This window comes from Neolamprologus brichardi, chromosome 22, assembly GCF_056152115.1.
Source record: "Neolamprologus brichardi isolate AB-2024 chromosome 22, ASM5615211v1, whole genome shotgun sequence".
Classification (NCBI taxonomy): Eukaryota; Metazoa; Chordata; class Actinopteri; order Cichliformes; family Cichlidae; genus Neolamprologus; species Neolamprologus brichardi.
This window is the reverse complement of record NC_142124.1, coordinates 34618027-34641508: the sequence shown is the minus strand read 5'-3', so window position 1 is coordinate 34641508 and position 23482 is coordinate 34618027. Positions and strand designations below refer to the sequence as shown.

At 44.9% G+C, this 23482-nt stretch overlaps 1 protein-coding gene across 2 annotated transcripts; it reads left to right on the top strand.

Annotated features, from left to right (window-relative positions):
- The first annotated feature begins 732 nt into the window (after window positions 1-732).
- pogza (pogo transposable element derived with ZNF domain a) lies at window positions 733-21663 on the top strand. Of its 2 annotated transcripts, none has more exons than XM_087835178.1 (25): window positions 733-892; window positions 1825-1932; window positions 2483-2589; window positions 2675-2735; window positions 5515-5688; window positions 5759-5953; window positions 8342-8427; window positions 8506-8664; window positions 8759-9045; window positions 9190-9335; window positions 9442-9542; window positions 9631-9777; window positions 11801-11935; window positions 12048-12122; window positions 13703-13800; window positions 15148-15288; window positions 15376-15435; window positions 15518-15633; window positions 16084-16162; window positions 18219-18378; window positions 19720-20121; window positions 20204-20494; window positions 20575-20775; window positions 20846-20976; window positions 21073-21663. In XM_087835178.1, the coding sequence occupies exons 2-25, from the start codon at window positions 1833-1835 to the stop codon at window positions 21323-21325; spliced, it is 3705 nt and encodes a 1234-aa protein (XP_087691304.1). In that variant the 5' UTR covers window positions 733-892; window positions 1825-1832; the 3' UTR covers window positions 21326-21663. The 2 variants fall into 2 exon arrangements, with proteins under 2 accessions (XP_087691304.1, XP_087691305.1); XM_087835179.1 differs by having other exon boundaries at window positions 1822-1932.
- Window positions 21664-23482: the final 1819 nt, after the last annotated feature.

The window sequence follows — 23482 nt, the reverse complement described above, 5'->3', positions numbered from 1 at the left end:
CGCGTTCTGAGAGATTTTTCTAAACTGGTAATAATAATAATAATAATAATAATAATAATAATAATAATAATAATAATAATAATAATAATGCACGTTGATATTGCCTTTTAGGCTGACGTAGAACAACATCCTTCAGTCAGAATTTTAAAATGGAAAAACGTAAATTACACAATTCCACTCGTGAAATGCTTTATTTATACCAAAAACAACAACAACAACAAATACTAGTCTTCGTTAACATGTATATTATTTGCATATAAATATATTTACTGATTTCTTTTTACATTTTGTTGGTTGTTGTGTTAGAAATCGCCACACCATCCTAACACTTTGGGCTGGAAAGTTTAGGTAGATGCCGGAGCTGTTACATTAGAGCCTTTGATGGTCGCGGTTCATGTCTTTAATCAGAGTTTATAGACTCTGTAAATAAAAACAGTCCCAAACTGATTAATTCTGCGTTGCTAATAATTAGCTTAGCATTAGCATGCCAAAGATAAGAAGCATGCCACAACTGTTAGCGTGCCGACATGGCGCTGAACTCTACTTAAACTGGCAGAGTGTGGTGCTTAAACTGAGCGTATTTATCGTTGATAAGCAAAAACATCCGGTTACGAGGAAGAAAACATTTAATAAGCCACATATCAAAACAGCTGCTGTGAGCCCCACGGAGAGGTATCACTCCGCTCCGTCTGAATGTAGTCCCGTAACAGCTGCTCAAACGGGAGGTTGTTGGCGGAGGGATACGGTTGTGCTAGCAGGAGCAAACGACATCTCTAACGTGTGTGTGAAGACCACACATTATTCATTTTATTCCTAAAGGAAAAGCACACTGTTCACAGGCGGAATTTTAACGGAATATATAATTGTTTTGCACATTAAATGTCCGGATAAGGTAAGCGTCTGGTTGGTATACTTTTTCAATGGATGTCATCCAGAGTTATTGAAGTCTCTGAGTTAGCAGCTCGGCTAGTTAGCAGAGTTAGCTCAATGCTAAGCTGCAGTGTGGAGAGACTGCAGGGAAAGATAACAGATTTGTTTTTATCACTCAACTTTTAGTAGTTAGAAATCAGTAAGTGAAACGTCCTTGAGCTTTAGCATGCTAAGCTGCAGCTGTGGTTACTGAATGTGTTTTAACTGAGTTTTGAAACTTGCTCATGAACTAAATGTATTAATGTTTTTTAAGCTCTGTTGCTTCTAATAGAGTTTAGGGTCAACTATAACAACTTTGAGCTACTCCCTTTATCAGGTACTAATGAAATCCCTTTGTTGTTGAAACTAAAATATTAATAGGAACTCCTTATTGATGAAGTTGGCACTGCTAACTTTGAGATAGCCACTAGCAGAATGCTCATACAGAGCAGCTGACATATTTATGAATGAAAAGGGTTCAGATCTGTGTAGAGCTGCAACACTAAACTCTTTGAGCTTTTCAAAGATTTAAGCCAGAAGGAAATAGTTTTAGTTTGAGATTTCCTTTTGTGTTCAAAAATAACATTGGTATAATTAGCCACATGCTCTTTGTTAGGAACTCCTGTGAAATGCTTTTATAAAGCTTATTTTGACTGATGTCCTGTTTGAATGGCAGAGTTGATTTATTCGACTGTATTAAAAAGGAGGTCTCTATAGATAATTTCCCTGTTCAGAACAACTGTACCTGGTGAATGTTTTTATAACTCACCTGTTCAAATTGGATTCATGCTAAATATTTGCATGTTTAGAGGCATGTTTGGCTGATGGGTGCACACTGACAGAGGTGGTTCTAGCTGCTAGCTGGAGCCTCGAGTTTTTGTGCAGGTTTGTCTCACAGGTGTGTCCTTCCAGCAGGCAAGGAGATGACGACAGAGGTGGAGAGGCCAGCGGGAGGCACAGCTGACCAGGAGATGAAATGTAATGAAGAGGAGGAAGAGGTCCTGCAAGAAATGGATGATGAAGGTTAAAAAAAACCCCAAACAAACAATTCTTTACAATGAAATGAGTTCAGCATATGCAGGTTATCCTTCCATTATCTCGATTCACTTAACTAACGGCCGTGTCTAAGAATCTGTATTTATTAATGATGCTCGTCAGGGAAGCGCAAAGATTTTAGAGGCTGCTGAAAAACTTTACACCCTCCTAATCTTTCTGCAGCGGTCCAGCAATGCTGACATTTTATTCCATGACGTAAATTAGTCTTTATATATGTAGCGTCTCATGTCCCCTTTAAATGACGAGTAAGTCTCGTACCAATTGTGATGATTAGTCCACTAACGTGGGACCACGGACGCGGCCTTCACCCAAAAGCTTTGGAATTTAACATCAGTGAGGCCTTCAGATCAAACAGACCAAATATGATCGAGTCTGTAGGATCTCAGTAGGAAGCTGTTAGCATTTGGATAAAGTTCAGCACCTGATAAAAGCAAAGTGACCGTAGAGTTTCCTCTTAAATTCAAATTGGCTGATTGTTGTGATCAGTCAGCTGATTAAGTGTGTGTCTCGTGTTCAGGTCTGCAGGAGGACGCTGACCCCCCACCAGTCCATATCATCCCTATCCCAGTCCAGCCGAATGCAGAGAGCAGCTGTGGGCCCCTCACAGACAGCAGCGCGATGGAGGTACTGGTTGATTTTTGATTATAGATCGGCTGCTGGTTGTTGATTGTAGATCATCTGCAACATTTCAAACATGTGATGTGTTCAGTCTGCAGGCGCTTCTCTAAGCTTCAGGGTCAACGGTCAGCTGGTCCCCCTGCTGCCTGGAGGTCAGTCCCAAACACTTTCAAGTAGAAGTACTTCATTAATATCTTTGTTCACACTAGAGATGGACCGATCCGATATTACGTATCGGTATCGGTCTGACACTGACGTAAATTACTGGATCAGATATCAGAGAGAAATAAAAAATGTAATCGATCCATTAAATATCAAAAAAGCACCTCACAAAACCTGCGACACGGCGTAACTCTGCCCATAACCGTAGCACGTCGCAGCAGTGTGGTCACGTGATAGAGCGGCTGTGTGTGTTTGTAGCTTCGCTACCAAACCAGCATTTCATCTCCGAGGAAGTTTTCCCAGAGAGAAGTAAAGCAAGTGTGTAAGTTCATCTCTGAATGTTTGTAAAGCATTCCCACGTTAAGCTTAACAATCGATATATGGAGCGACTGCCTCTCTCTCTCTCTCTCTCTCTCTCTCTCTCCTGCTTCAATCATAAACTGATCAATGATCAGCTGATCGTCTCTCTTCTTTGTTTTTGTCTCACTTTGCACCAGAAAGAGGAAACCAGCGGCTGAACAACAGCAGCACGTTTAAGCTTGATCAGCTGTTGTTAGAATTTATTTAATATTATTTCTACACCAGGATCTTTTTCTACAGCTGACGTAACTGTGCAGGGGCGGATCTAGCAAAGTTTAGCCAGGGGGGCCGATAGGGCATTAACAGGGAAAAGGGGGCACAAAGACATACTTTTCTTTCTTATTCTCATTTAAAATGTCGAGCTTTTAATAAATAATTATCTGAATCTTACACCCAAAGTTTTAATCTGATGTAAAATGTATAGAAGTCCATTACTGTATATAGTAACTGTTGAGTCTAATATACCCTAGTAAGCTATAGTACTTTTTCCTTTGGGAACCATCTGTGCAGTCTGCAGTTCTGTTGAAGAAAGATGTTGAATCTGTTTAATTATTGTGGAAAAATAATTTATTTCTATGCATTTTTTTACATGTGCATTAAATTAAAGTTGATTACGTTGATTAATCATCGTGAGGAAGAGGGTGGTTCCCTTTTTTTATTTGCTGGGAGTTTGCAACCCTATTAGTCAGGTTGCTTAATATTTCTGCTAAGTACTCTTTAAAATACCAGAATAGGGAGGATGGAGCAGGTTTAAGTTTATTAGATTGATCAGTTTTGCTGAACTATGAAATATTTTGGGTGCAGTGTATTTTTTACACACAGGTATAACAGAATAGCTTTAGTGTTGTTGTTTATTTAAACTTGAGTATAAACTTATACAAAATGCAGCAAGATATTAAAAAAAAACAGATTTATTGATTAAAAATACATTATATCGGATTTATATCGGCAGATATCCAAATTTATGATATCGGTATCGGACATGAAAAAAAGTGGTATCGTGCCGTCTGTAGTTCATACAATCTGCCCTCGTGAGTCAGTCGCCGCTGAACGTTGAGCCTGAAGCTCTGTGTTCATGTTTGACCCTCCACACAAAAACACACAAAATTGCCATAAAATCCTGATACGACAATATTATTTTCTGCTTTTTTTTCCATAAATCACTTAATGACTTTGAGACCTTTTCAAAATGATAAAACATTAAATTATTTTCACTATTTTAATCATTTAAATGCCAGTTTAAACATTTGAATTAAGTATTTATTACAATAATTCACGAAAAACAATTATTTTCCTGGATAGCCTGAATATCACTTCATAGTTCATATGTTCTGTTTATCTTTTGTTGTTGAAGTTGCATAATAACTGTTTCTACTGATGACTCAGATCCTGATTAGAATCAGACACACACATCACTCACATGGTGGTCACACGGCTCCATCATATAACTGGCAGTAATACAAGTGTCATGCATCGGCCTACGACAGGAGAAGGGTTGAATCCGGGAAAATAGAGTAAAAATGTCAAATATCACGACTGTTCTTCAAAATAAAATGCTGACATTACAGGATGCAGGTTTTATACTGTAGTGGCAGAGACATTAAAAATGTGGTTTCAGTGGAAATAAATGTGGCGTTTTTGTCCAAAATGTGTCGAGAGGCAAAAGATTTTCTCTAAGACTCGAATCAGCAGGGCTGGGCGATCTCAGGCCCCGAGGGCCGGTGTCCCTGCAGGTTTTAGATGTCCTCGACAAACACTGCTGATTTAAACGGCTCAATTAGCTCCTCAACGTGTCCTGAAGGTCTCCAGAGGCCTGGTAATGAACTAATCATGTGATTCAGGTGTGTTGACCCAGAGTGAGATCTAAACCTGCAGGACACCGGCCCTCGAGGCCTGAGATTGCCCAGCCCTGCTCTAATCACCAGGGCTGGGTATCGTCGCTGATTTCTAGAACCGATTCGATCTGAATCTGGGAAGTTTTGACTCAAACAGTCAGAAATGTTTTAATTCTGATCAGTCAGTACTAACTCGTCAGGTCTGTGCTTTGTTTATATCTTTGTGCTCATTTGCTGTTTTAGCTGTTTGGTGGTTGTTGAAACAGTTTTGTGAACTTTAACCTTCTGGCATTTCTGGCAAAATACTTTTATATTTAAAACTCGATTCAGGATTTAATGAATCGATATCACTTTATTCAAGATAAAATCGATTTGAATTGATAAATCAATTATTGAAACCCACCCCTACTAATCACCACCGATGTCCCCCATGCTATTTATTATATGGAAAATGCCAGTTTTTCTGAGTGGTTTAAAGGTGTAAACTGGCATTTCAAGGGTTGAAATCCTAAAAATGGTTTGTTTTGATCAAACGGCTCATGTTGTGTCATGTGTTTCTGCGTCTGTCCTGCAGGGGGCACTGCAAAGCTGAAGTTGCTCGCTCATCCTGAAGGTTCAGTCAGTGGTTTCACCTCGGTCCAGATCCCCGTCACGCTGACCCTTCACAGTCCTGCAGGGATCCAGTACATCAGCACCACTGCCTCTCTGAGTGCCTCCCCTGCTCCTGCCCCCACACCCATCATCACAGGTAATCCCTCCGCCAGCAGACGTGGAGCAGTTCAGGTGTTCCTCAGGCTAACGCAGACTCTGTGCTCCAGGCGTGATCTCTGGTGAAGCAGCTCAGAAGGTTCTGATCGACCACAACGTGAACTTCAACCCTCCGACCGGGTTAAAGAATCAACATTCTGCTGCACCATTCGCCTCATCGCAGGCCACGCCCCCCCCAGCACCTGGCAGGCCCAAAAAGCGTCCGAGCAGCAGATCTGCAGCACCGCACACACTGCTGCACAAAGGTTTGACAACTCGTCTGTGTGCTCAAGTCTGCAGAGATGATAGAGAAGCCTAATAAATAACCGTCGTACCTCAGTATGTAGGCGGTGTGAACTCATCGCCATGACGCTAAGCAAGACGAGACCATACAGAGTTAGAACATCTAAATTTCAGCCCCTGTTTGACTTCAGCGATCATAAAAACTATCATCTGGGTAAACCTGCTCATTTACCCCTATTTTTACTGCAGATGCTTGTAAATCAAGTCATTCTGTGTCGTACAATAAAGTAGAATCTGTGTTCAGCTTAATTCAACATGACCAAAGAGTTAACTAGTGCTAAATGTCAGGGTTCACCTCCTTTATTCAGCATACAGTGTTTCCTAGTTTGTCCTTGTTTTTTGATCTTCTTTGGTTTTTATGTTTTTAGCGGTTCTTACAGAAAGGAAGCCCGTAAGAGTTCAACTCATGTAAAGGATCAGAACAAAAACTGAGCGCTGTTGTTCCAGTTAGCCTTCCTGTTTGAACCGTATTAATACATTTGAGGTTCACACCTGACTGTCAGTTCTCCAAACCAGCACCTCGAGGAGATCAGATGGAGAAAACATGTTGATTCTGTCACAGCTGCTGGGTACAAAGTAACCAGGCGGTTGTCACGGCTACAGTTGCTGATGGAGCTTAGCTTTGGGTCTGCAGTCAATACACCCGTTTACCAGTTTACCAGAGTTACCTGTGAATGAAGACTGCCTGAGCTCAGTCATCTGTGCACAGAAAGGCTGAGCCGGTGCTTCCTTCTACTGCCGGCCTGTATTTCAGAAACAGCTGATTTAAATGTATTAAAAGACTTGATTAAGAAATGTACCTTCAGCTGGTCCAGTTTCCTCCACAAAACAAACATAAAACGTTGATCAATCATATTAGAAGTAGATTTAAAATCAGTGAATAGTAGTTTTTTCCTTTTATGGAACTGGATGAATGTTTTCAAAGCTCTGATGCAGCGCGTGATTACAGGCTGGAGGGATTTGTCCTGCAGATGTTCTCTGGCCCCAAAACTGTGTGTCGTCTAAAGTAGGGCTGCTCAATTAATCGAATTTTAATCTCGATTACGATCTTTCAACGATCATTAAAAATGACTGAGCCGATTATTAGCCCCTCCCTCGTGCTTTACTCTCGCGCTGCTCCGTGTGGCAAATCGAGCGCACCTCTCTGCATTTCGAACACGTGTCACAACAATTAAGAGCAGCGGTCTCCAACCACGGACCGGTTTATGCCCGACAATATTTTCACGGACCGGCCTTTAAGGTGTCGCGGATAAATACAACAAAATAAAACTAGTACCGGTACCGAAAAAAAGAAGATTTATTCATAACACACGTGAAAAGACCCAGGAAAACTGAGTAAACGATAAAAACGATAACAAAATAACGCTGAAAACCGATAAAAACCCTGAAAACTATACATTTCACACCTGAGCCTCAACTCTCACGGCCCGGTACCAAACGACTCACGGACCGGTCCGAGGCCCGGGGGTTGGGGACCGCTGATTAAGAGGACCCGAGGGAAGCTCGGAAAACTCAGCAGAAGTTATTTGGAGAGGAGAGTGATGCTGTTGGTTGGAAAGAGGTAAAAAAAACTTGAGTGGTGTGGAAACATTATGGGTTCAGTCAGACGTGGATCAAGTAGACACAGTGTGTAAACTTTGCTACAGTGTCGTAGCTGCACCACAGAGCAACACTGCAAAGTTCACTAAACATAGATGTTTACATTTATTTCTTATATTGCAAACATTTGCACTGTTATCAGTATTTGCACTATTTTATATTATTTTTGACAATCTTTAAAGTCATTATTCAACATTGTTATTGTTAAATAATCGAGATTTCAGTGAAAATAATCGTGATTATCATTTTTGCCATAATCGAGCAGCCCGAGTCTAAACCTTGAAAATAACAAGTTACTGTGTATCAAGCATTCATGTTTTTCACATTATAATAAAAGAAAGTTCTTAACTGTAAAGTTAGGTCCTGATCACAAACCTCTGAAGATTACGGTACCTCCGTCTCCCAGTCCTGTGATCTGATTGGTCAGTTGTCAGGCTGTCAGTAGACCTGTACCTGCAGCGTCAGGTTACCATGGTGATTTAGTCAGCTTCATTATTGATAAAGAGCTGACACAAACCCAAAGATGACCCCTAACCCTGTGATAAGGACCAAGGTGAAGACGTGTGAGGGAACACGGATAAAGAATGAGGTTGGGACTCAGGTGAGGTGGGGGCTTCAGTTCTGAGTGCTGTTATCATGGACTCAGGGCTGTGATTGGGTTCAGGTGAGGTGGACTGTGTTGTTGATTCAGGTGCAGGTCTGCTAAGGTACAGACTTGGATATGTACTCAGCTGTCGTGTCCCCCCCCTCAGGTGAGTTGGGTCCCGTGCGCCCCCCCGACTGCCTCGTCTGCACATCGCAGTACAAACTGATCACAGAGCTGCGAGGATTCATGTGTGTAAGTCCTGCACAGCCACCTCTACACCTCTACCTGTGTCATCACACGGCCTGATTAAACCCTCTTCCCCTTCTTCAGATGTGCAGCCCAGCCATCATGCAAAGTCTGAGGAGCCTGAAGAGGAAGAAGAAAAGCAAACAGCACAGGGGGAGCCGGGACAAAATCAGAACCCTGAAACCCAGCAGAGACTCTCACACCAACAGTAGGGTGTCCAAAACCAGAGCAGGACCCTCTGCTGTGAGTTCACACTGCTGATCAATGAGGATCTGCTCCGAGAGTCACCGATGAACCTTTTTATGTGACGTCTTCTCCTTCCTGTGTGTCTCCTCAGTCTAAAGGTGTTTCTCCTTCTCAGAGGGCTCACTGGTCACCTGGCGATCTCCTGACCAGCCAGGTTAGCGCCTCCGCCTCGCTTCCTTCCCTCTGCGACCCTTCTGAGCCAGATCTGTTTGGATCCCTGCCCAGCGCGCCTCACGGCAAACTTGTGATCCTCGTGGAGGATTTTTATTATGGCTCCGCCCCCGGACAACACCCTAAGAAATGCAACCTGATGGGCGCAAAGTACAGCGAGCCATACCGCTGCATCCACTGCCCCAAGACGCTCGGCAACAACATCGAGTGAGACTGGAGATTGTCCTAAACCTGCCTTCTGTTACCTGAGCAGCAGGATGTGCCTCCTGGATGCGTGACATGAACTGTGGACTTGATCTCAAGTCATTAGATGTTTGTGTCTTCAGTTGTGACTCTTTGTTTGTGTTGCAGGTTGATGAGTCACATGCAGCAGCATGTGTCCATGATATTTCAGCGCGACTCTGCGTTCTCGTGTCCTCACTGTTTCCGTCACTTCCTGTCTGCTGGGAAGCTGCAGAGTCACGTGGAGGCCGTCCACAATCAGTGCGAGTCCAAAGGTCTGTGACAGCATAAGCGGTCACAGGATGGCCTGCTGATGTAAAAAGGATGCTTCAGGTTTGTCTGTCATGCAGTGATGGATTTGTTTCTCATTTGGCTTCGCAGCCACGTGTAGGATCTGCGAGCTGGCATTTGAAAGTGACCCTGCTTTCCTGTGGCACATGAAGACCACCCACAAACCCGGAGAGATGCCCTACATCTGCCAGGTTCGACTCCGAGCACAGAAAGCTGCCCTCGCCTTCGTCAGTGCTCGTTGTGGCCCGAGAGTTCATGTGCCCTGCTTTCTGTCTGCAGGAGTGTGGCTTCAGGTCGTCCTTCTACTCAGATGTGTGGTTGCACTTTGAGGAGTGTCACGCCAGCACCAGAAACTTCATGTGTCAATACTGCCTCAGGGTGTTGCGCCGCAACACCTGCTACCAGCAGCACTTTATCCGCCACCAGGTAGGTGACTGCTGCAGGTAAGACAGCTAAAGGGTTTAACCTAAAAGAACCGCGAGAGTTGAAGTGCGCTAGTGTCCAGTGGGGGTGGGGCATGGCTACGCAGAGGTGGGAAAGGGGCAGTAGAAGTTTGGAGTGTCAGTTTTTTTGTGGTTGTACGAAAGAAGGCGACCATTAAAGTAGGGGTGGGCGGTATAAACGGTAGAAACGATATAAATTTGGCCAACGGTCGAGATTTTGACTATACCGCTCTAAGCTGCGCCTGTTTTGGTCAAAAGCATTGCAGCAGCTAAAAACATCATCTGCAAATTATGGCGGGCGACAGTCATAGCAACGAGATGAAGCACTTTTGGAATATGAGGAAAGCCAAAAACTGCGCTTCCTCCACTTCTGTAACATTGATTCAGTAAAGTTGAATTCTCTGCAGCTGCTCTGTTCCCATGTTGTTGCAGTATATTAATAACTAACCTCGTATTGTGGATGGATTATCTCAGTTGTTCTCCTGACTGAAGTTTGGGCCGTGTACAGCATCCTGCTATGATTGCATTTGTCCCTGACCACCAGAATCCGTCACGTTAACTTTTATTGAGTGAAGAAAAGTTGGCGTTCATCCTCCAGCTTCACTGTGTTTGTTATGCTAACATAGCTGTGTAGCTAGCGATCACGTAGCACAACATTATATACCAGCTAGCCCAACTTCAGTAACCCTGCAAACGTCACTGCTGTTTAGTTTTCTGTCTTCATTTATGTTGGAAGTGACAGCAGAGCTGTCCGTTTGAGTTAGTTTCAAAAATCTCTCAGTCAGAACATGGTATGAAATGTTTAGGTGGAAACTAGCGAGCTAACTTCCTGCTAACTTCTAACTCCGTTAAATGTAATAAATTCTGTTTTCATGGATGTTAAACTTAATTGTTACACCCGATAAAGCAGCAACACTGATCATTTTATTAAAGATGAAAGAATTTAGACCGTTTTTAACTCTCAGTGATGCTGCAGTGTTCGTTTGACTTTGGGACCTGAAGAAGACGGAGTTTAGGACCCAGATTCCTCCGTGAGGCTCCAGACTACGGTAGCAGTAATGCTCCAACAATCCATCAAACAGTGCGGCTTCGTAGCTTAGCAAAGTCGTACTACAACATTTTTGACAGATGTTTGAGCGCCGTGTAGCACATAAAATCAGTTGGAGGTCAGTAAGCACAACCAGAATTCATACATAAGGCACACTCTCGATTTTTGAGAACATTAAAGGATTTTAAGTCCTTATAGTCTGTAAAATACGTTATACAGAAGAAAAGAATAAATCGTGATATATATCGTTACCGCACATGCTTCAAATTATACCGTGATATGGATTTTAGGCCATATCGCCCAGCCCTACATTAAAGTTGGAGTTACTGTGCCAGTTGTGTGATTATTGGACTAACACCATGATGACGTGGGTCCGTGGGTAGAGAGATTTCCAAAGGGTTGGTCTAGACTCTGAAACTCCACGTTTAGGGTTTTTAGCCTGGAGATGTAGAGGAAGGAGACCAGTGAGTTAGGAGGAACACCATCGGTGTCCTTGTAGTTGATATACCCGTTTCTCCTGGAATATGTTCTTCCAGACCACATAAGACCACATTGGATATAATCCCTCCAGTAGGTTCTGGGATCTCGTCCTGCAGATAAACCTCTGTAACCTTGTCTGGCTTCACAGATATGCGAGCAGGGAGCCAGGAGTCCAATTCCCTCAATGTTACGTCCCTCTTACGTGAGCACACAGGAAGCCCGGCTTAACAGAGAAAGCTGACGTCCACTGGTGCGATGCCCGTTATCCCTGACTGGGGTTTTAGGTTTTATCAGACCAGCTAATGCAAAGAAAGCCTGACTTTGTTGAACTGGACAGATACCAGCATCAGCGTTTGTTTTTGGAGACAAAGTCTGAGGGTTTGGAGAGGACCGAAGAGGAACGGGCTTGTTGGTGTAAAGCAGTGTATCATCTGCACTGAGGTGGAGTTTAATTCTGTGTGTTGGTGCATGTTTGCAGAGGAAGCGCGAGTTTGGCTGTGATAAATGTCGTCTCCACTTCCTGTACATCAAAGAGCTGGTTGAGCACAGAGTTCTGTATCACAGGACGCACATCAGACCACCTCAGCTCAGCGGACTCAAACCTGGAACCAAGGTAGGAACCAATATCCTAATTACAGATAATTAATAAACATAATTAAACCCCTTAAAGATAATTAAACTCCTGTTGGAGAAGCCTCACCTTTACTGAGTATCTCTGTCTGCAGGTGACGGTCAGGGCGTATTCTGTGGTTGGAGAATCTGAAGGTGAAGGACCGAAGACAACTGTTGCTTCATGCAAGGTGAGCAGCATGGAAACGCTCATCGCCTGAGCTTCCAGATCCAGATCATCTGCTCTCCCATCCAAGACCATTTTTAGTTTGTTCCTGTTTAGAGACAGAAAATCTACCAAAAGGTTTGTTTACAAACAGCTGACACGTTAACACAGACACACACTGTGTGGTAAGTGCAAAGATGTTAGAATAAATACTTTGTTGCAGAAAGCTGGAAATTAGCTTGTTAGCCCCAGAACCTCATCTCTGCTTTTTGTGGTTCTATTCGCTTCGAGTGACGGCGTCCAGCTCGCACTGCAGACGTTTGCAGTCATGTGTGAAGCGGAGAGAGATTCAGCGCCTCCAATCAGGGCTGAGCGATATATTGAATATACTCGATGTATCAGGAGTTTTTCCATGTGCAATGGTTGAAATGTCTTTATGGTAACAATAGAGTTATATTGCCATGGTAACATTTGGACGTCTGCATGTTTGTTTGCTCCCCACACGCTGTGACTGCATCAGTAATTCCCCCCTCCCACATTTTTTAAATGTCTGTGTGCACACCAGAGAGCACGTCACATGAACCAGCTGTTTTCTGTTGTGTCTGTGCGAGTTATCACAGATCGTCCCATGCTGGACGCCGCTATCGCGTTAACGAGCTAGCTAACCGCGTTAACGAGCTAGCTAACCGTGTTAACGAGCTAGCTAACCGCGTTAACGAGCTAGCTAACCGCGTTAACGAGCTAACGCATTGATGCTGGCCAGCCCCACGCACGGGGCGATCTGCGATAACTCGCTAATGGAGATTTGCCGCATTAATGCAGTTATGGCGCTAACGTCATTTTAACGAGCTCAACGCTGACAGCACTAATTTAATATGTTCACGAAAGAGCAGCTTTTAAATTTCATGTTTTATTTTGTGTCATGAATTCTTGCTGGATGTCCTTTTGATCCTTTGTTGAAGGTGTTGACCACAGACGTTCTGTGGCAGAATCCTCTGTGCACCTGATGGTTAAAATAAAAATAAAAATAATAAATAAATAAAATAAAGAACAGTTAAAATAAAACATGTCACATCACATATTTTGGATTCAAAGCAGAAAAAACCATTGGCTGGTTGATTTGAATGAGTTAAGCAGTGAAATTTTAGACACTATATGATTGAAAATAACATTTGTCTTTGGAGGTTATTTCAACATATCGTGATGTAGCCAACAAATATTGTGATATTAGATGTCCCCTCATATCGCCTCTAAGTCTGGGCGCCTCCTGGCTGAGGTGTTTTGCACGTCCTACCAGGGGGAGGCCCCGGGGCAGACCCAGGACACCTTGGAGAGCTGGAGAGATTAAATCTCTCGGCTGGCCTCGGTGTTCCCCTGGACGAGCTGGGCTTCTCTGAGCGTCTGTGCTCAGGCTGCTGCAGAGGAAGGAAGGAAGGAATCTTTTCAATGGATTCTGTTTATTTCTTTTTCTCCTCGGCCTTCATTTAGCTTTTTACTGTTTGTAGTTTTACCCAAAAATGCAGAAGCATATGGAGAGGGGTGCATGTGTGAATAAAGTTTTTTCTTTCCTCACGTTCTTCTTCACGTTTTCTTTTTCTGCTCCAGGTCGTGGATGTTGCTCTTCCTACGCCTTCACAGGAAGTTCCTCAGAGGAAACCAGTGGAAACGCTGAGATCGCTGCTGCTCAGCCTGAACCTGGACAGGTATCAGAGCTGGGGTTCCCGGGGTCATTGGGAAGTCTCAAGAAAATAATAAACTGGGAAAAATAGTCCCAAAGCCCCCGGTACCGGGTTCAAGGGGGGTCTTTTATGTAAATATGGACATGTGTGGCATCCACAGAAACCTCAGTCTCAGCTAAATGCGTATATAAATAATTTCTATGACCCCCAAACAGCGAAAGCCATGATTTTGCGTCCACTAAACGCAGACATGGAGCTATGACCTCTCCCGACTTTGTAACGGGTTACCAAGCCGAGCCTTCAAAGTTTCACCACGCTCCGACCAAACTTCACTGACAAATACACGTAGTGTCCCACGTGCGCTAAAGCGGTAGCCGGAAGCTGCTGTAGCTACTGATAATGGCGCCCACGCATCAGAGCCAGTTCCATCAACAATCGCCATTTACAGCCCAGTTACAGACGCATGGCTGGATACGTTTAGGGCCACGTGGGGTATTCGCCTTACTTCTGATTGGAGGAACTGACATGAACACTACCTCATTACCGTGAGTTTTTATTGGCTCAAACGATCAACCGATGGCAGCTGAACGCACAGCCCCTCAGAGTTTAGAGCGCCAGAGTTTAAACTGTCCAAAAGTTGATTCTGTTCATGTGGACGTTTTCAGTGGGAGAAACATTTCGTCACCCATCCAAGTGACTTCTTCTTCCATTTAACGTGTTTAGCCACGGGAGAACGGGCCTGTGGGATGTGAGTGTGTGGGTCTTCAAAAAACAAGCATTTCTGCTGTTTAATACCTAAAATATTCTGCTCGCATACGAGTTGTTAGAAGCGCTTGTTTAGATAAAGATGTAGAAGAAACGTTTCATTAGCCACAAGTACCTGCTCGGGTCGGCTCTGTTTAAGGTTTTTCATTAGAGTCGCACCTTGTACCAGGTACTGCTCAGCTGAGGGTCCACGGCAAGCCAAAATGTGACATCACGAGACAGTGGCGTCACTCGTTGAGTCACGAGAGCGTATCTTTCACGAAAATTAAGTTCTTTTTTTTTAACGTGGCAGTCGAGGCAATGGTTGGATAAAACAACACTGTGGTCCACTCAGACTGACACGAATCACCAGATTCACGTGGACGTGCTCCACTGTTGTGACGTTAAAGGCACGTACCGATGACGTCACAGGACGTCCGGCTGCAGTGCTCTAACAACCATGCACAGTATGTGGGTGTCAACTGTAGTGAAAACACCAACACCCAGTCGAGCAGAGTAGATTCTAGTAGAAATACGTGTTATATCTGTGTGGCTCAGACGCTGCTGACAGCTTCGCCCAGCAGGGCGGCGCCACTCTCTCTCCCTCACTTCCTCTCTCTCTCTCAGGCTGTCTCGGCCGCTTCAGCGCTGCCTCGAGTGTCTGAACTCAGTTCCTGACCTCAGGACGCACTACCCGTCTCTGGTCCATTGCTCGCTCTGCAGGTTCATCACCTGCTGCTCCACCTCCTACGCCAACCACATGATCAAGTATGTGCCTCTGATTGGTCATCTCAGTCTTTTAAATGTCTTGTTTTTGTTTGTTTTCCTGAACCGTGCGACTGTTTTTGTTTTTAGTAACCACGCGACCTGCAAGAAGGTGCCGCCGTACCAAACCATCTTCCAGTCTGACCCCAAGTAACCAGACCCAGAATCAATCAGTGTGATCAATCATCTACAGGTGAACAGGAACCTGACCTGCTCTCCTGTGTGTTTGTAGGCTGCCAGACGTGTTGATGTGTGGGACGTGCAAACTCTTGACCTGCAGAGGAGACCTGATGGCCAATCATCTGACAGAGAAGCCAAAGCACACCTGCATCATGTTAGCGCACACAGGTAACGTGCACAGGTGAAGCGCACACTCTCAGGTGGGAGGTAAATGCATGGGTCAAAGAAGCGCTGCTGCCTGATTCAGATGATTATTCTGACATGATTTAAAGTGTCAGGAACTGGTTCCATGTCCTGCACAGCTGTTCATGATGTGACCACAAGGGGGCGCCACAGCAAAATAACTCACCCTGATAGTGAGAGGGTGAGAGCTTCAGGAGTGAATCAGCTCAGGAATGGAGCTAAATAATGTGAACCTGGAGTAGTTTTAATCATTATCCACTCACACATACGTCCATTTACTTCCACTTACTCCACTCAGGGTTGTGTCTGGGCCTATCACAGCTGTGCCTGGAAACCTCCCCAGTCTGTTACACACCTCATGAAGCTAACTTGAGTTTTCCCTGATAGATGATGAAGATGGACTCTTCCAGGTTTGACTCTCTTTTCCTCTTTCAGAGAGTGGGATGACTTATGAGAATGAAACTGTGTCAGAGCCGAGAGAGAGTGGAGCCGACACACAGTCACAGTCTGACAGGTAGCGTGTGTGAGTGTGTGTATGAAAACATGTTGCTGCAAAAGATGTTTACATTAAAATATGACAAATTAACATCAGAAAAACCAACCACACACTCTATCAAATGAATAAATTACCGGCTCAGCCCTGTGGGCGGTTTATCCTCCAAGCTCGGGTCCTCTACCAGAGGCCTGGGAGCTTGGAGGATACCGACTCCGTTTCGTAGTCGGTATCCGTAGCCAGTCTTGTTAATGACCTCACTGAGGGGGTTCAGGCCTATGCAGAACAGCAGTGGGGACAGAGCATCTCCTTGGTAGATCACTTGATGGTGACTCGTGCTATGGGCTTGGAGTTGGCCTCTAGTGTTGTACGCCACATCCCCATTGAGTTCCTGATGAAGGCTCTTAGGGTCCCATTGATCTTGTACAATTCTAGGCATTCCAGTATCCAGCTGTGGGGCATTGAGTCATAGGCCTTCTTGTAATCAATCCAGGCAGTGCACAGGTTGGTCAGTCTGGTCCTGCAGTCTTGGTTGACTGCTTGGTCTACCAGCAGCTGGTGTTTTGCACCTCTGGTATTCTTGCTAATTCCTTTCTGTGCCCCGCTCATGTATTGACCCATGTGCCTGTTCATCTTAGCCGCTATGATGCCTGACAGGAGCTTCCATGTAGTACTGAGGCAGGTTATTGGTCGGTAGTTTGAGGGGACTGGTCCCTTCTTGGGGTCCTTGGGGATCAGGACCGTCTGACCTTCGGTTAGCCATTCCGGGTGTCCCTCGTTAACTAGCAGCTGGTTCATTTGTGCTGCCAGACGCTCGTGGAGTGCAGTCAGCTTCTTCAGCCAGTAGGCGTGAACCATGTCGGGCCCTGGTGCTGTCCAACTCTTCATACTGGAGACCCTTTCTTGGATATCTGCCACTGTGATGGTTACTGGACCCTGTTCAGGGAGGTCGCTATGGTCTGCCCTCAGATCCACTAGTCACTGAGCATTGCTGTTATGGGTTGCGTCCTTCTCCCATATGCTCTTCCAGTATTGCTCCGTCTCCAGCCTTGGTGGTGCTGTTCTCTTATTATTGTTCCCTTGCCACTGAGAGTACACCTTTGCTGGTTCTGTGGAGAACAGCTGGTTTATTCTCCTGCCTTCGATGTCTCTGGTGTATCTCTTCAAGCGGCTGGCCAAGGCTGTGAGTCTTTGCTTGGCAGCTTCCAAGGCCTCAGGTATGGACAGCTTGCTGTACTTCTTAGGCACCTCTGATAGTCAGCTAATCTCCCTCCATGGTCTTCCTCTCTCTCTCCCATATATGCGCGTGCACACGCGCACACACAAACAAAACCGGTCCAGTTATTGTAATTCAAGTCCAGTGAATAGTTTGAAATGGTACAAAGATAAGTGCTGAACTGCCAGAGGATAAACAGTCCAAACCAAACTGAAAATAATGTACATTTCAGAATTATACAAAAGGCCTTTGTCAGGGAACAACACGGGTTAACAGTTTAAAGCTGTGCTGCAGCAATGGAGGTCTGTGCTACAGAGAGACCGTGAAGAAAGTCACAGTGTCAGTGAGCACAGTTTCCTTCACCATCAAAGGCTCAGAAACTGGGCAAACTGGGTAATAGTGGTCGTAGTGAGCAAGTCTCAGTTTGTACTTCGAGGTGCAGGTTTGACAGGACGAGCTGCAGCAAGTAAACCATCACTGAGACGTCAGAATAAGACAAGAGGCTCGTCTGGGCCTTGAAGCACCACCGTTGGACTACTGAAGACTGGAAGAAGGTTTTATGGACTAATGAATCAAATCTGAGGATCTTTGAACGCCGTGGAGTAGGTGAAAGGACGGGTCCACAGTGTGTGGCATCAACTGTCAAACATGGAGGAGGAAGTGTGATAGTCTGGGGATGTTTGCTGGATCAAAGGCGACTTTGATGAGTCAAAGGTCTGTTTAGGTCTTTGGTCTGTAAACGGATTCTGTGATATTTGTACTTTGATTTCAGAGCAACGAGACAAAACGATATTCAGTTATTTTTGTTAAAGGTTTTCATTGTTTTCCCTCCTGTTTGTTTTTTAAACATTAACCCTGCAGCACATGTTCTGGCAGTGAGGGCGGAGCCTTCATCCCCATCCACCTCCTCCCCTCCAGCTCCACCCAGCTGTCAGTCAGACCCCTTCTCTCCTCCTCCTCCTTCTCCTCCCAACCCGCGATGACCATCAAGTTCCTGGGGCGCCGCGCAGTCGCTGGTCAGGTGAGAGCGACTGTGATTCAGTCCATCCAGTTCAGTTTTATATCCAGTTTAACCCTTTAAAGCCGGTCAGAGCAGCACGCTCTGTTTTGCGTAACTATTTTTAAATCCCTGTAGCTCTGCAACCACGTGAGCTAGCGCAATAATTTTTTTTGCATATGAAACCGGAGGAGTTGTACTTACATCTTATGCCATCAGCTTGTCCTCGGTCACAGTTTCCTTCCACATATAACTTTGCAAAAACTGCATAAAAAGCACTTGCAGCAACAAAAACATAATATTCCAGAAACACGCTTTGCCGATCGATCAGCTGTTTGTAACACTTCCTACGTCCATCAGCGCGAACTATCGCATGTCCGCCATGACCTGCCCGAAACCGGAAGTGACATCATTTTCGTGGAAATGTAGTTTTTTACCATCAGGGCCTCATGAGCCTATACTGGTGTTTTTAAAAGTTATCTTTGACTTTATGACTTTCTGTGTGGTTTCTGGGATGCTTAGGACTCATATTACACTGCTGGAAATAGTTTATTTTGATGCATATGCTGCTTTTTTGCAAATTTGCATTATAATATTTATTTTCGTTTTTCCTGCAGTATATAAAAATTGGTGTATTTCAAAAATAAAACTATGAAGACACTCAAAATAAATTTCCTGTGGTGGGAAACTATTTTGTGCAACTTTTTTGTATTTACAGTTTTGAGGGATAAGCCTCTTAAATTTCTCTAACTAGAAATATATGTTAAAAAACAAAAACGATTTTCAATTTTTTTGTAGTTTATTGCACTTTTTTACAATTTAAGTAATTACTATGCACTTAATGCAGACATATTATTAAAATCTGGGCTGTAATGGTTGTATTGATGTATAGCAACTTGAAATGCTCCCAAAAATGGCTCCACAGCATGTAAACATATAATATAAGCTCTGGCAGACTTGGTTCTATGGTCGGTCTTAAAGGGTTAATTTTATCACCAAATCACAACAATCTCCTTAAATCACTTGAGATTGAAAGATCCTGCAGTAATGAAGAGAAAGCCCCGACACTGCATTGATGCAACTCGCTGATCCGTTCACTGTCTCGCTCTTCATCATCGATCGTGAGCAGCTGGGCTTTCATGCAGATTCTGACCAGTTTGTTATGATGTTTGGGGGATTTTGGTTGGTCCCCAGCTCTCATTGCATGTGCCATCTATGGATGTTGTGGGAGATCACATGTATAACTTTACATGTGCACAAAGGGGGGTTATGATGTCTTAGCATGTAGATGGTGGGACATATGACCCGGAGCCTTACTCTGATGACCAGGCTGATGTTGATGAAGGTGGTGTTCTTCCTTCTCAGGCTCCGCCCCCTCTGTTGCTCTCCCAGCTGTCCATCGTGCTCTCTTCTCTGTGCCACGGCGTCACAGTGGCAGCTCATCAGCACCGCACGTCTCCCGCCACGATCCGTTCGTGGATCCGACAGCAGCAGCGCAGCCTGAGGCACCGCACGTGGAGCTGGAAGACGGAGGAGATGGCGGAGTGGGTGCTGGAGCGGCGGGAGCAGCAGCAGGTTGTGACGGAGGAGTTGCTGCTCTTGGCAGCGAGGGCCGCTCTGGGAGGGGACGGCCGGCCGGAGGACTGGTACAGCTGGACCGTGGACTTCATGCTGAGACACGAGCTCGGACCGCAGACCGCCAACAGAAACGTGTCGAGTAGCTTCAACGACAAAAGCCGCCGCTTCATCGACACGCTCCGCTCGCAGGTATCCGGCCCGACAGTTTGATTGAAATGCACCAACCAAACTTCGATTAGTCGTTGGCGTTTACCGTTCTGGTTCTGTGCAGAGTCGGTCTCCTCGCTCTCTGGGCTGCATGGACGAGCTGCCCGTCTTCATCGATTTAGACAAGTTCTCCCGCCAGAGCCCAGCTTCCTTCCAGCTGTACGCTTCGCCTGAAGACAGGCCCGTGTTTGACGTCATCCTCTCCGCTCTGTCTGATGGCGGCTTCCTCCCCCCCCTGCTGTTCTTTACGGGCGCTGCCCCTGATATTCCTGAAGGGTTTCCTGAGAACGTGGTGCTGGAGGCTCGACCAGAGGGATTCACGGATCAGGACCGCCTGCGCATCTGGATTGAAAAGGTCTGACACTAGTTTGCTGTGCGAGCAGGAGGATTGGGTCACCAAAAACTGATGATGTGATTTCCTTTTTCTGCCTGCAGGTGTGGCGCCCCTGTGTGGCCTCGCAGCGTAACAGCAGTTGTCTCTTGATAGCGGACGTCCATCGAGGCCACCAGACAGATGCGTTCAGGCGTGCTCTGTCATCGGTCTGCACGGACGTCATCTTCATCCCGTCAGGATGCAGCTCCCGTCTGCAGCCGCTCGACGTCTGTGTGACGCGGGTGCTCAGGGACTTCCTGCAGGTAAGCTCACCTGTGCGACTCACGCGTCCGCCCCTCTGATGTGTCGCTGACGTGTTTGTGGTCTCGACAGACCCAGTGGATTCAGCTGGTGTCCATTGGGGGTTTGGACGGTCTGGGTCTGGATCAGCTGGCTCTGACTCTGGCCTGTTGGCTCAGCGAGTTTTCCTCCACGCTCAGCTCGGAGAAGCACGTCATGCACAGGTGGGAAAGCCTGGATGGAGGTATAGCTGGAGGATATTTGACATCAGCTGTATGTCATGTGACTGTGTGATGGCAGTATTGTTTTTTCTTCTGCAGGTCTTTCACCTCGGTGTGTAGCCTTCAGCAGATGGACGATCAGGTGGAGATGATCACAGCTTTAACCACGGTGCTGATTCAGCCTCTGGAAACAGGAGGACCGGAGCCGGGACCAGGGTCAGAGCCAGGGCCGGGACCAGGGTCAGAGCCAGGGCCGGGACCAGGACCGGGAGCAGAGCCGGTGGAACTGTCCAAGGTAAAGGAGGAGGACAGACGGGTGGAGGAGGAGGTGGAGTGTTCTGTCAGACCGTAGTACGTCACATTTGACCAGGATACGTTTCGTGGTTTCCATGACGAACACTACAAACACACCTTTTGCCCGCACTTTGATAAGAGAGAAGCTGATCAGTATTATTGATCCTTGGCTGTACAACGGCAGGAAAAACCTCACAGTCTCCATCATGCAAACAAGAGGTTGTCTCGAGTAAAATCAAGTACTGACGACATTTTTGTTCTGTTACTTTTGCATTGAAAAGAATGATTGGGATGTTTTTGTATTGAAATAAAGAAATGATGCTGAATGTTTGATGCTTTTATTGATCGGTAACAAAGGAGAAAGCTGAAGTTGCTGCTTCTCTGATCGGAGCAAACACGACTGCATTGTTCAGGATATTTGTTGGCAGGAAGTTGTTTTCCTTTGTTTTCAAACAGCTGAAGACAAACTTCAGTCCTACTATGGCCACACAGAGGTCGTGACCCAGAACAGGAAGTCGGTTCAGTGTTTTCTGAAGTCTGTTCACATCTCTAATATGACATCATTCTGATTGATTTCATGTGAAATCAGCTCGAGAGAAACTCCACTCACATACTCGTCAATTTAATGTGACGCTGACCAAAAACAACGGTACAAAGAAGCAGCGCGCTGACCTCAGCAGCTGCTTAATGTCCCCATTGTCACAATCAAATATAGAAACCATGGGAACGCTACCACTTTCCCAGCATGCCCTGGAGCAAGGCAGCGACCCCCACCCCCCCAAGGGCAGTCTTGAGCTGCATCGTAGGAAGGATTGGAGGATTGTTTGGCCTCCACTGTCCTGTTTAAATATAGGTTTGCATTTACAAATCGACTCTGCATTCATGTTTTCCCAGTTGGGAACATTTTCCTGGTTATTCCACGACCACGCAGCAGCGAGAACACAAACTTTCACCCTTACGATGCACAGCTGTTTAATCGTCCGGACTCCAGCATTTATAAAGCAGGTACAGTGGAAGGATTTAGTCAGACACCAACTGAAAAGATGAGGCCTGTAATTTTCATCACAGCTCCACCTCAACTATGAGACACGATGAGGAAACACAAACCCAGAAAATCACATCGTCTTTTTTTTAAGACTTAAGTAATAAGTATTTGGTCACCAGAGATGGGCAGTAACGCGTTACTTGTAATGCGTTACTGTAATCTGATTACTTTTTTCAGGTAACAAGTAAAGTAAGGGATTACTATTGCAAAAACGGTAATTAGATTACTGTTACTTTCCTGTAGGAACGCTGCGTTACTGCGTTACTAAAACCGTGATTTTTTTGCGAGAATGTCTCATGACAGTGACGTAAGCGAGTGCGACGTTCGTGACAACAGCTGTGTGCAGATCAACAATGGATCATATATCGAGTGCAGAGAGAGTATGAGCGTGCTGCGTTTAAAGCGTGGAAGTACTGACCTTACTTTGAGTTTGATTCCATAAAAAGTGACAAAAACATTAGTGTCCGTTGTGCGTGGGAAGAAAACTTCTTTTTACAGCGAAAAAACCCCTAAACTTCCAAACAAGCACCGAGTAGCTACGACGTAATGGGAAACTGACAGAGAAACTCGCGGATTCTTCCACTGACCGCTGCACACCTGCACCAGGGTAACCCTCCGCCTGCCCCACTCCTGCTTTACAGGTGAAAATAGAGCAACAGGACCGCTAGTCTTTGACTTTATTTATTTTCTGCTGTGGTTTACTTGCATCTATTTGAAAGACTGAGTGTAAACACACAAAATATTTTATTTTATGTGCTGGAATGTGCAGAAAATAGGTTTAAATGTTAAACAAATTTCTTCCAGTCAGAGAATGTTGCAGATAATTAAATGTTTGCTTGATGCATAAAGTTAAAAGATTAAAATTAATAAAACAAGTTTTAAAAAGAGACTTTTCTATTTGATTACATTTTGTATGATGATTATGTAGAAAAAGTAGAATTGGGCTGAAAGATCTATCGCTTTATCACCTATTCAGGTTGTAAATCGTGTTTTTAAAAAGTAACTAAGTAACTAAGTAATTAATTACTTTTGAAAATAAGTAATCAGTAAAGTAACGGGATTACTTTTTTGGGGAAGTAATCGGTAATTAGTTACTGATTACTTTTTTCAAGTAACTTGACCAACACTGTTGGTCACCTACAAACAAGCAAGATTTTTACTCTCAGACCT

What these genes read in the sequence shown, in the direction of transcription:
- pogza (XM_087835178.1), top strand. Translation starts at nt 1,833, where the DNA reads ATGACGACAGAGGTGGAGAGGCCAGCGGGAGGCACAGCTGACCAGGAG. An exon ending in CTCAGCCTGAACCTGGACAG is followed by an intron (nt 13,801 to 15,147) that starts GTATCAGAGCTG and finishes TCTCTCTCTCAG; the next exon opens with GCTGTCTCGGCCGCTTCAGC. An exon ending in TGCGCATCTGGATTGAAAAG is followed by an intron (nt 20,495 to 20,574) that starts GTCTGACACTAG and finishes TTCTGCCTGCAG; the next exon opens with GTGTGGCGCCCCTGTGTGGC.